General features: G+C 36.4%; 1 protein-coding gene and 1 long non-coding RNA gene across 3 annotated transcripts; one reads left to right on the top strand and one right to left on the bottom strand.

Moving 5' to 3' along the window:
• Positions 1-1,899: 1,899 nt before the first annotated feature.
• LOC310718777 lies at positions 1,900-3,644 on the top strand. The gene is made up of 2 exons (XR_014531266.1): positions 1,900-2,111; positions 2,203-3,644. It is a non-coding gene; the product is annotated as an uncharacterized lncRNA (long non-coding RNA).
• Positions 3,645-3,650: 6 nt separating this feature from the next.
• sapcd1 (suppressor APC domain containing 1) lies at positions 3,651-12,010 on the bottom strand. 2 transcript variants are annotated; one of them, XM_083527768.1, is made up of 4 exons: positions 11,774-12,010; positions 11,292-11,444; positions 10,139-10,291; positions 3,651-5,552 (listed from the first exon to the last, which is right to left on the bottom strand). In XM_083527768.1, the coding sequence occupies exons 1-4, from the start codon at positions 11,858-11,860 to the stop codon at positions 5,457-5,459; spliced, it is 489 nt and encodes a 162-aa protein (XP_083383894.1). In that variant the 5' UTR covers positions 11,861-12,010; the 3' UTR covers positions 3,651-5,456. The 2 variants fall into 2 exon arrangements, with proteins under 2 accessions (XP_083383894.1, XP_083383895.1); XM_083527769.1 differs by lacking the exon at positions 3,651-5,552 and adding an exon at positions 8,544-9,455.
• Between the last annotated feature and the right edge of the window lie 410 nt (positions 12,011-12,420).

Genomic DNA, 12,420 nt, shown 5'->3' with positions numbered 1-12,420 from the left:
TGAAGAGCCAAGCAAGCAAAAGTGCAGACAGAGGAAGTAGTTATTTTCTTATATAGTGCCTTAGAGAAAGCTCACCAAAGTACAGATGAGACTGACAATACTTAATAACAGTGCTTGCCCTATTTTTATACTTCTTGTGAAACTATGATGGTAAAGGTTTGCTGTCTTTGTCATTTATTGAATGAAATGCACATTTACATTTTCCATGTTTATCACATGTTTTCATGTGTCAGGATGTACATTCAGGATCCTAATTTTTTTGAGTTGCTGCAGGCAGGATCTGAATATTTTTTAATTTGGTAGCAATGAAGACAATATTTAGAATTTTGACTTCTCTGAAGCAGAACTGAGCCAGGGTACAATCACAGGTGAGCTGTTAATTTAGGATCGTGCTTGTGGCCTAGAGTAAATTACTGATGAAAAAATACTTCCAAGACAAATAATTGTGTTTCTCATCCTGGTCACTGCTAATAGCCATCTATACACATTCAACTCACTGTTCAGAAAAAGAAATCAAGAAGAAAGAGTTTTATATATCGTGCTCAGGTATGACAAACATTTCCCCTTCTTCTGCTTGACTTTTACTAAATCACAGCCTCATATAATCAGTCAAATAAATTTGTCTAATTATTTTAAAGGTCAAGTGCACATTGCTGACTCAACAATGTGTGATTATTGTAATCATGTATAAATCCAATTATATCTTATGTACAGATTTTAAATGAATAGTTCTGCATTTCTGGAAAGTTTTTGTTCTATTCGAGCCCCGGTATCGCCAGGCTGCCACTCTTGGGCCCTTGAGCAAGGCCCTTAACCCTCTATGCTCTGGGGGTCCCTTACGAGGGAAATATCAAGGTCCGTGACGTCGGAGTGACGTGGGGCCGCCTTCCCGTGGGCTCACCACCTGCAGGAGGGACCGTAAGGGACGGTGCTGTGAGGATTGGGCAGCAGTCGAAGGCGGGGTATGCCTGCTTAGACTGCTGCCCCGCGACCCGAATTACGGATAAGCGGGAGAAAATGAATGAATGAATGAATGAATGAATAGTTCTGCATTTCTGGAATCTTTTTGTTCTAATTTGCTTTTGTGGGCGTTTACTTATGTGTCTATGCCTTGAGAGTGGTTCATGTGTTAGTAAGTGATGCACAAATAATAGTAAGTGGTGAGTACTTTCAGTGAAATATCTCATGAAAGCCTCTTTCGCATGTCCCCAAGATCATTTTTATTTGTGTATTTTTTTCACACAACACTTTCAGGAAATTTCTTCAACAAATGTTTTTCGAAATTACATAATGCTTTCTATACCTAAAGGATATCGAGACATCGAACAACAGCAATGTTAGTTACAATTGTTACACTGTTTTTAAATTAAATTGCACACAATTTATATATCTAATGTGGTTTAACAATGAAATGTTACTTATGTATCAACAACACTGTACAGTGTTTATAAAGTAAAACCAGTGGGATACAGTAGAAATATTTCTTTGCCAACAGAGGGCACTATATTCTTAGTGTGAATCAGATCATAGTTTAGCTTATCCAAACTTGTTCTATCTTTAAACTTGCATATCCATTTCTGCATGTAGGAGTCAGATATGCAACATGTAAATATTAATCATGAGAATTAATAAATGTATAGATGAAACCTCCCAAGTCTAGTTCATTCATTAATTTGCTAGAAGCAACAAAATCAGATGCACAGCATACAGTATAGCTTCTCTAAGAAAGACCATGGCATTTTTGCTTTAATTTAAATTAGAATTGGTTCTGTATGTTTTTAACTAAAACATACAGCACCTGCAGTGTGACATTTCAGGAGAAGCCCCACCTCTTTATGCATGTAAGAGGGAAATGAGATGGTCTCTCCCCCCACACTGTAATGCAGGTATCACCGTATCATATCATCTGTACGCAGACGTAAGCAGGTTACATAATAAAGATGTGTCTTAGTTTTAAGATCACACCCACTGCTACATAATGCCGAGTCATGTAAAGTTCTCGAAGAGAGAAACTTGTTGGCTTAGACACTAAGGAGTCTGGAGACAAAGTATATATGATTTGCATCAACTCCAAGAGTGACTGCAAGAATTGGATAGCAGTTTGTTGCAAAGTAAGAGAATCTTGCCTTCGTTCTTAATTTGTTTCTTGTGAAATTTGTGAATTTATCTTAATTTTAAAATATATAATATTTTTTTTAGCAGACAAATGGCTGCAGACCATTTGCGAAACTTTGTGCAGCCTTTAACTTTTGGCCTGTGCATGGAGCACCAGCACTCTCCATTCAGCGATGCACTAAGCCTCCACTTCGAGCCGATCTACGGTCACCGATACAATGGGCGCTTCTCCTACTTGCACTTCCCCACACACCTGAGCATGTATGACTGCTCCTTTGAACCAGCGTTTATACGTAAACGAAACGAGCGTGAAAGGCAGAGGGTCCGGTGTGTGAATGAGGGCTATACAAGGCTCAGAGAGCACCTGCCTCAAGAGTTTGAAGATAAAAGACTGAGTAAGGTGGAGACATTACGGGCAGCCATCAGCTACATCAAACATCTACAGAATCTCCTGGAGCTCCGGCTGCCAGATGCCATGATGGAGTTGTCTCCCGGGAGTGAAAGACAGACTGAAGCTATGAGGCAGCTCACAGAGTGTAACAGTGATGGAGAGTCTAAACACAGCTTGAGTGACAATGGGGAACCATGCTACTGAAGTCTATAATATTGGACCATTCTTTTGTCACTACAAACAATAACAAACTGTGGAGAAGGATATATTTTATAATATATTTTCCTGATATGTTAAATATTATTTGTTTTCATATAATTAGAGAATCGTGCTATTCAGCTACAGTGGATTTCTCTGAAACAAAAAAACAAACATAATCCCTTTAAGAATTTGTTTTAACTTTAATATGTAGCTTGTTGCATTGGTGCCATGTGAGTAAATTTGGGGACTGAATTGGGGGAAAAGAAAATAAACAGGACTGGTGTGCATTTTTGGGTCACTTTGATAAAAAATGTATACATTAACAGTGAAGAAAATGAATTAAATTATGTGCAATATGTTTGAAACCAGTTTTCATTTCATTTCATTTTTCTTTTCTTTTCTTTGCATATTAATGTTTGTCTGCGCAAAATATCCACAATCATGAACCCACACAAGCTCTTGAATGTCAAACTTTTCCTGAAATGCTAAAATAGTTGTTATTAAGTTCTTATCAGTTAAAGAAAAGGTCAGGGTGCTTTTGTTCTTGTTGCTGTTCTGCTGCTGTGAAAGAATTCAACATAAATAAGAACATTTATAATTAGCTAAATTATCTGGACAGAAACAAAACGTATTATAAAATGTACTCTGCTGTTATTTTCTGTCATAGTGTCAGGCTTCTTCATTAAACTGGAAGGCACGCTGTGTGAAATTTCTCAGTTCACTCAGTTTATGGCATAAATACCACAACTGAGAGAACACAAGAACGTGACAAGAAAGGTTTTTCATTCATCATTTCTATATCCTTTTCCAGCTTTTCATTTTACAGGAGGTTTTCTAAGTGTTATGCTTCTATGAATGTTGTTAAGCAAACCATTATTACACAGATGTTTTCCGAATGTTACAGAATTAATGTTAAATAATAAAAAATAGACTCTTACGCGGCTTTGTGGTTAACTGCAGAATTTAATTATAGGGAAAAAGCATATAATTCACATAATTTCTGTTGAATGATAAACCCTATGAATATAAAATAACATTTAGCTATAGCAAATAACACCAAAATTAACACAATGTAACAAAAGAAAGACAAAACCTCTACATAATGGACTTGCAGATATGAATAGAAAATAATCCACCACTATTTAAATGCTCTGATGGTTTCCATGTGAAAACTGATGAGTTCTGAGAAGCAGTAATAATAATTATGTAAAAATAAGAAAAACAAGAAGAAGAATGTGAAACATGACGTTAAATAATTAATTGCACCATGATTTAAGTTAGATATGTCAGGTTATCAAATGCATCTAATTCCAGGTAAGCTCCTCCAGTGTGATGAACACCATGTTCATTTTACTTCAAAGGGAGAAACAGCCATGAAAGCATTAATGTATTAATGACAGGAGTGGATCAGTGGGAGAAGTGTTTCATCTCATATTTCTATTAACTTAGGGCTATGGTTTTTGCATTTTCATATTCCTACTGTGCAGCTGTTCATTGTATTTTTATTCAACGCCACATGGGGTTCTTTCAGGGATATGATTTAACACCAGAAGAAAGACAGATTTACTCACCATATTTCTTTTATAAACGCTAGAACACACAATTGCGCTGCAGTATTTAATGCATGATATTAGTTTCAACCCCTTAAATTTCAAAGAGCTATTTGTGCATTCAGACATGTTATTAATCTAATAATGTGGTTACTATATAATATATAGTGGTTAAGCCCAGAGTTCAAGAGGTTAACTGTGGAGCCGGATAAAAAAAAAAGAAAGAAATCTGAATTAACATAATTTAGCAATTGTTTTGCAGAGCATGCTGTTCTTACTTGTTTAGTTTAATAATTATAAGGATCACTGAGTTTTCCAGTGTGATATGGTGAATTGTGTTTGTGTATCGCTAACTGCCAGTGTGCATAGTGAGATTAGTTCATTACAGCTAATGCTGAATTAAATTGAAGTAATGAATTACAATAATCCTACTGTTCATAATTAAATCATGTTAGCTAAATGATTGATATCTAGTCTAATTATTAGACATTTAAAATGTCAATTGTGTTTGAATAACATATCTTCATCTTAGAAGTATGTGTTTATAGATTGTATTCCCATTGACATGCAAGATTCACACTAGAATTCCCTCAACCTAAAAATCTATGTAGTTAAAGAAAATCAATCAATCATTCAAATTAAATCAATCTTAAATATTACCATAATGTGGAACAGAACTCAGCAGTATTTTATTAGGTTATATCACATTCACCTTCTAAGTTCTATTTCCCTATATATAGCTGTTGGTGTACTTATTATTAAGCAAGCATCAGTTCTATGCAGAGGAAGTGGGGGAACTAATGCAAGCCACAAAAATGCACCTCCACCCTCCTTAAATCCACTACCTGTTTATCCTTCACGCTTTAACAGACCTGCATGGATGTGGTTTGCATTTCCTATTGCAAATATATCACCCAATCCACTAAACCCCCAAGTTGACTGGGATTTATGGGAAGGAGGGCAATTGCACCAGCAGAGTTCAGTGTCAGTGAACCCTTTCGGGAAGGAAGAATGATCTTAACTCTCACAGAAGGGTGACGGATCTAACAAAAACTGTTTACTGCATCCTTGTGAATAAGAGGTCGTAATTAATGGTGTTGCTGGTACTCTGGCCTTGACGGTTCAGTGGCAGGTCTGCTGGAACTTACGCACATTAAAGTATGCATTAGGGTGGCAATATGCTTCAGAACAAGATCTTATCAGACAAAAAAACCTTCTGAATTCCTCCGTAGGAGACCTGCGGTTTCTTTTTTGCTGCCTGATGCAGTGAAGCCACACGGCGAAACAAGTTTCAACTGCAAAATACAAAACACAAAAAGACATAAACAAGTACTAATCAGCATCTGTTGTCTGTGTCTTACTTTGGAAAGTTTAGTCATGCTGAAAATGGCAATGTAAGTACATTTGCAAAAGGAACATTTCTAATGTTGAACAGGGAAGGAGCCAGCAGTGATTATGCTGAGGACATCCTTGGAATCGATCAAATACAAAAAAATAACAAACAAAAAATGTGAAATATTAGATATCATTCAATTATATTGTGTTATTGATGTTGTCCATACAATATGACCAGGAATGACTATGTACCTCATTTGCAAACACAATGTCATGATCGAATATGTCTGCCGAGATATGATCATTTATAAGCTCTGGCATTGGGTTATAGTTAGGTATTATATAGATTTGTGTAAAAACCATAGACATAAAAGAGTTCTAAATAGAGGATATTTTGCATGTCAAATCAAAATATTTGAGATTTTTTGATAATTCACCTATACATTTTAAATATTTGGGGTTTTTGACACGTTTCATGTTTCAAATGTGGACACGTGTGTGTTTTTTTTTTCTTTCACATGAGATTTTACTTGATTTGCATGATAAATGTATTATTCCCATGTTAATTTTTCACATGTAGGCCACGTGGTTTTATTTATTGTCACATGTAATTGCATGTAACTCCTATAATCAAATGTGAAATATAAGGATTCCACGTAAGAACACTGACATAGGACATGAAGAAAACACCGTTTGTCCCTTGTTTTATTGTGAATTGATTAAAGTGCCTGTTGATTCTAATGGTTTAATTTGCAGTTATTTGTATCAAGTACATCTTTCAGAAATTGCTATGAATTATTCAGGAACTGCAGTGAAACTAATAGGAAATATGTTTAGCAATGCGAGTGAGGAATGTAAGTCTAGACCCACAGCTCCTGGGATATTAAGATGTTAACAAGTGTGATTCTAGTCTACAGCTGAAAAATGAAATTTATATAACTTAAAAACCCATATAAAATTGAATACCTTGGAGAAGAGCTCCATACCGAAAAGGAACAGCAAATTAAGCTTTCAGATTCATATTTATACTGAAAAGTTGTTCAAACTGAATAAAGTTAAAATAACATATATAATTGCCATATCAGTGTGCAGTGGTTATTTCATGTGTTTTACGTGTAGAGACTTTGCATGGTGCGATGGATCTTTTTGTGCAACTTGTAGCCACATGCTTCTCTAAAAGCGCAGTTGTGTTTAGTCTCAGCACACCTTTGCAAGTGTGTTTATGCTTTTGATGTGGAGAAGACTGTGTGTGTGTGTGTGTGTGTGTGTGTGTGTGTGTGTGTGTGTGTGTGTGTGTGTGTGTGTGTGTGTGTGTGTGTGTGTGTGTGTGTAAGATGTGAAGATAGCTCTTATCAACTGCATTGAGATCAATGGGGGACCACCAGGGTAGGAACTGCAACATGTGGTGACAGGTTTTTTTTTTGTAAGCAAATGACACATAAACAGCACAGAAACGCAAAGCACTGCTTCCAGTAGTACTGTGCAAGACATATAACTCTTGGAATAAGCAGCATGCATTAAATAAACATTCAATTTTTAATAAGTCACTACAGTATTGGTTAACCGACAGGGAAAAGTATATTACATGAACTACATAGTTCTTTTCTGATGATTTTGTGTTTAAATAAGACATGTATTTGTAAAAGCTCCACGATATCTGGGTTTACTTGTTTTTTTGCGTTTTTTTTAATGGCCAATTTTTCCAGCTTCTCAAATCACCAAGACCTTTCCACCCAAAGAACTGCTTGTTTGTTTGTTTGTTTATTTTTACACCATTCTCTGTAAACTCTTGAGACTGTTTACATTTGTGGATGGGTTCCCCTTTTGAGTCTGGTTCCTCTCAAGGTTTCTTCCTCATTACATCTAAGGGAGTTTTTCCTTGCCACAGTCGCCATGGCTGCTCATCAGGGATAAATATACACCATTCACCTTGACTGTTGATTTCTGTAAAGCTGCTTTGAGACAATGTCTGTTGTGAAAAACGCTATACAAATAAACTTGACTTGACTTGACTTGATTTGACTTTACATTTACATTTATGGCATTTGGGAGACACCCATATCCAGAGTGACATATAGAATGTTGTGTTGTCATGGTGTAAATATAAAGTAGAAGGGCAAGATTTAGCAAAAAAATATATATTTTTTCCACGAAAAACAAAAAACAAAACCAAAAACCAAACACTAGTGGTTACAAAACAACAAAGGGCTAGGCAAATTGAGGGAATTGTAGGAAACTTCAGCATTAAAAAAAAGTGACACGCAGCATGCAAAACAACTAACCAACAAGAACAAACGTGAACTTAGATTAATGCTTCAACAAAAAAAAATAAAAAAAAATAAATAATCGTAGTATGAGATTTTTAAATATGGGAGGCAGGGCAGCATCCCAAGCCGATCAAAGGGGTGTGGCGATGTTGTTTACACAACAAATTAGAACACAAAACACAGAACTTAAAAAGTGTGACTAATAATTTAAAACATAATTGTGCAAAATTGACTCAGAAAAAGACTTTACAACAAAACAAGAAAACCAAAAATGTGTGCAGGATTGTGCTTGGAATAGGTATAGCCATGACAAGGAGTGCCCTCTGGTGGTCGGGAAAAAAATATCCCTGATCGACATGACGTGCAAATCAGCCCAGCTGGCAGGAAAACAGCCATGCCATGGTCAAAGTCATTGAGAACAAGTTTTCCCCTTTTTGAACTTCGAAGCTCTTGATCTGGGTTTGCACGATTGGAGGCATTTTTCCATAAACTAGATGGCAGCTGTATGTATTTCTTTTTCTATCAAGATTATCAAAAGGAATAATGTTCTGTTCCCTTATATGCAGTAGGACTTTTGACATATTGGCAGCTGTGAGTGTACAGGTGGTAGTGTAAATAAGATGAACATCTGACAGACAATCATATTTTTGTTCATTAATAACAAGAGATAAACAAGTATAAATATTATTTATACTTATAGGTATATTTAATGTTTAATATATGCAGGAATATTATTGTTGAAAACATGTTTAATTAAATAGAATGTATTACTAAACTGTGCATAAACAACTTTTAGCACATAGTAGTTATAGCACAGACTGGTGACTGTGAGTGACAAATTATCATCTTTTATGTGTTTTTATTGCAGCATGTTTGTTGGTTGTACTTACTGCAGAAAAGACTGGAAATATATAGTCTTTATTGTGCTGAATATATAAACTTGTATGAACAGTATGTATTGACTGTGATGCTTTTCTCTTTTTTCTGCTGCACTCTAGTGTGTTGCTGAAGAGTTGCAATCCAGCACATTTGGTGTTTTATAGGACCTTTGGCTTCTGTTAGCTAGTTGGCTATGAGTGCAAAGTAGCTAGTGTTTAAAGACTATACTAACTCTGGGCATCTGATACATATTTGAAATGCCCATCCATTAATAAAGCTCTGTTTTTGTGGACAAATAAAAAAAAAAAAAAAACCTGAAAAAACCTTGCCATCTATTTATTTTTTCACCACTATTTTTTAAATCCATTTTACCTCTCCCCACCAAAACATATATTTGGTTTGCTAACTATGCAAAGTAAGAAACAACAAATAATATTATTATAAATGACAATATATTTTCAAACTTATTTACAGATGTTACAGTATGTAAGGCCACAGATTCTGGTTACTTGTTTAAAAGCACATTCAAAAACACATTCAAGCTCATTTTACAAAGACAAAGATGGTGTGTGTGTGTGTGTGTGTGTGTGTGTGTGTGTGTGTGTGTGTGTGTGTGTGTGTGTGTCTTCAGAAGTAGTTTATTCCATCCTGTTTTTCAATGAGTATCTCTTTCTCAAACTCCAACATAGAAATCCTGTGATTCTGTTGGCTCAGCTCCTGTAGGGAAAATGCCATGCATTTTGAATTCAGGACTGTTGGTATTGTTTTATTGTTGATATTATTTTTGTTTTGTATTTTTGTGTCGTTTTGTTTTCATTTTGTTACAATTGTGGAAGATCTCCTCCTATAGAGCTCTGACCTCAACCCTACTGAACACCTTTGGAATGAATTAGAATGCTGACTGCACCCTAGACCTCCTCACCTCACCTACATCAGTACCTGCCTTTACTAAAAGCCTTGTGTCTGCATGAGCACACATCTCCACAAGCACACTCCATAATCTAGTGAAACATCTTCCCAGTAGAGTGGAGGAAATTATAAGAGCAAATTAGGACTAAATGTGGAATGCGATGATTAAAAAGCACATACCAAACACATGACCAGGTGTCTGCAAACTTTTGGCAATATAGTTTTTGTGAAATTTTTAACAAATGCATTTCTAATGCCTTAATTGTTATTTAAACATGTTTGATTATAATTATTCTTAAACATTATTGATTTGCTTTAGCTTTTTTGTTTCCAGCTAAAATATATATATTTTTGTTTCCAGCAAAAAAATATAACAAATATTATTAGTTGTTTCTAACTAGGACTGAACTACTACACTACTGCCCTGCAGAACGTAAGTGAAAAACATTTTGTTAAGATCTGAGCCCGTTCAGCTGTGTCCTCTATCTCACCCGTGTGAGTGTGGCATTGGTCCAGCGCAGATACCAGTCTGAACCATCCTTCTCATCAGGGGCTGCACTACACACATATGCATTGTTCAGCAAACTGCCCAGACTTCCATTCACACGCTGCATAGCTGAGCGTAATGCACATGACCAGCCTTTCTATACAAACACACACACACACACACACACACACACACACACACACACACACACACACACACACATAATGACAATGAGTATAACAAAACTTTATTACATGTAATAATGATCCTGTTCACGTGCCAATATCCACTTTCATCACAATTAACTCTCCAAAGAAAAAACACAATCATTAGGGGTTTTCAGACATTTTGTTTCCAGGGACTATGACAATATGAGTCAGGTGTGAGTTTTCCTTATGAATATAATCCAGTTGTTCAAATATTATGCATTTCACAGAAAAAGATCATTGTAATTTTGTATATTGGATTTATTGTAGGTTTTTTGTGGAAAACATTCCCCTATTTGTATCTATATTTCAGCTCTTAGAGCAGCTCTTTAGCTCCAACTTTATGCATGAAAGAAAGCATGACTCCATGGTGACCAATCAGGGGAAACCGAGCAAAGAATTCTGCTAATTCTAGATCTTGGAAAAGCACCACCACTGTTGATTTACGTTTTATGGAGGTGCCTGTTCTGGGTGCTTACAGGATTCTTACATGTTTCCTTTTCTTGGAAACAGAAATTAAGAAAGAGGGGCGGGGTCAACAGGTATTCATGGTAGTGTCTATATAAAGACCACCAGGACACACAAATAAACACATACAAGTAGTCCTTCAAATGTTTATTTCAGCCACATTACATACTGTTGCCTTACTTAGACAATTGTTTATTATGGTGCTTTTAAGCCTTTATGATTTCCCTTTTAAATACAGTTTAATTTAAGTAGCCAATCAAAAGGCTCATACAGATCTCCACTTCCATAGACACAGATGTTTTGTAAGAGCTGTGATCTCTATTAAGGGAAGCAATACATGTGTAACCTATGCTACTTAATTAATACACAGTAGCACTGATTGAGGTATTTAAGATATCAAGATATCTTTAATCCCTGCAGTTATTACAAGCACAGTTTAAGCCTTATTATCACACACTGGGGGATGAGGGAGATTAAACTTACTTCTTCCGCATCATGTTCTTTTGTGCCGATCCTTACACTCCTCTGGGAGACTTGATCAAGCTGGTGTTGATAGCAGAACCGAGCCTGTTCCAGGACCTGCAGTCCAATCCACAGACTGTCTTTCTCTCTCTCTAGAGCACGCAGTTTCTTCAGCTTTTGGAGACACATGTATAAGTATCATCCCTGCCAGCAACACTCAAAACTTATGGGCTGAGAACAATTCTTTTAGAATATGTTGCAAAATGTTGAATGATAAAAACTTATGTTCTGTGACAATAAAGGTTGAGTTAGAACACGGTTTATTTTTTACCAGACATGTGAAGAATGAATTGTACTGATACTTGTGTGTAAAGATGAGCATTGTTTAATATAAGAGGTTCTCACACATGCAATATATAGTCTTACATCTTACAACTTAATGTCTCATTGTAAAACACAACCCAAACTCCTATAAAAACACAGACCCACAGAGAAAGCCTCACCCAGTGGAAGAATCGCAGCGCGTCTGAACTGTATAGGCTGTTTTGCAGAGGAACGATAACCACTGTGTAGGAATCACCACATGCCATATGCACATATGTACAAGGACGCCACGTCCACACTGCATTCACCCTATACTATAAAAAAACCGCACTATGACAAGCAGAATAGACCCGAAAAAGCAAAAGAATTCCTGTGACAGGACAATTCGACTCAGTAGGGAACGTTTTGCTGGGAGCAAAGGGGAGGGACAGAGATTGGGAGTGGATGAGACAGGAGCCACAGCAGTCTGGAGCAAAGCCAGTGATGAATTCCATGCTCCAGTGTGGACAGCTGTTTTATTAACCCTGAGACAGCAGAATGAACTATAATGGGGGCAAATAGAAGAGTGAGAAATTCAGAAGTGCGACTTGGGACAGTTTATGTAGAGACAGAGGAAGGAAGTGATGGGAAAGACAGTGTGCCACAACGATCTTATTTGCTTCCAAGTTCCCACAGCATAGTGTAGGTGGAGCAGGCAAATGTAACACTTGCTGTCTTTCTCTGTCTTACCCTCTTACACATGCCTACACTTCCTCACTCTCTGTCTAAACATGTTATTGGAATGTGCCCGAACCTGGACTGGAATAATAAAACTAAAACCAAAGGA

This window comes from Silurus aristotelis (assembly GCF_946808225.1).
Source record: "Silurus aristotelis genome assembly, chromosome: 24".
NCBI classification, from domain to species: Eukaryota; Metazoa; Chordata; class Actinopteri; order Siluriformes; family Siluridae; genus Silurus; species Silurus aristotelis.
Note: the sequence above shows the minus strand (reverse complement) of the source record. Positions and strands in the feature narration are given on the sequence as shown.

Coding starts and splice junctions, on each gene's coding strand:
- sapcd1 (XM_083527768.1), bottom strand. CDS start 11,860: ATGGCATGTGGTGATTCCTACACAGTGGTTATCGTTCCTCTGCAAAAC. Junction 10,292..11,291: donor AAGAACATGATGCGGAAGAA/GTAAGTTTAATC, acceptor GTGTTTGTATAG/AAAGGCTGGTCATGTGCATT. Junction 5,553..10,138: donor CCAATGCCACACTCACACGG/GTGAGATAGAGG, acceptor TGTATTTTGCAG/TTGAAACTTGTTTCGCCGTG.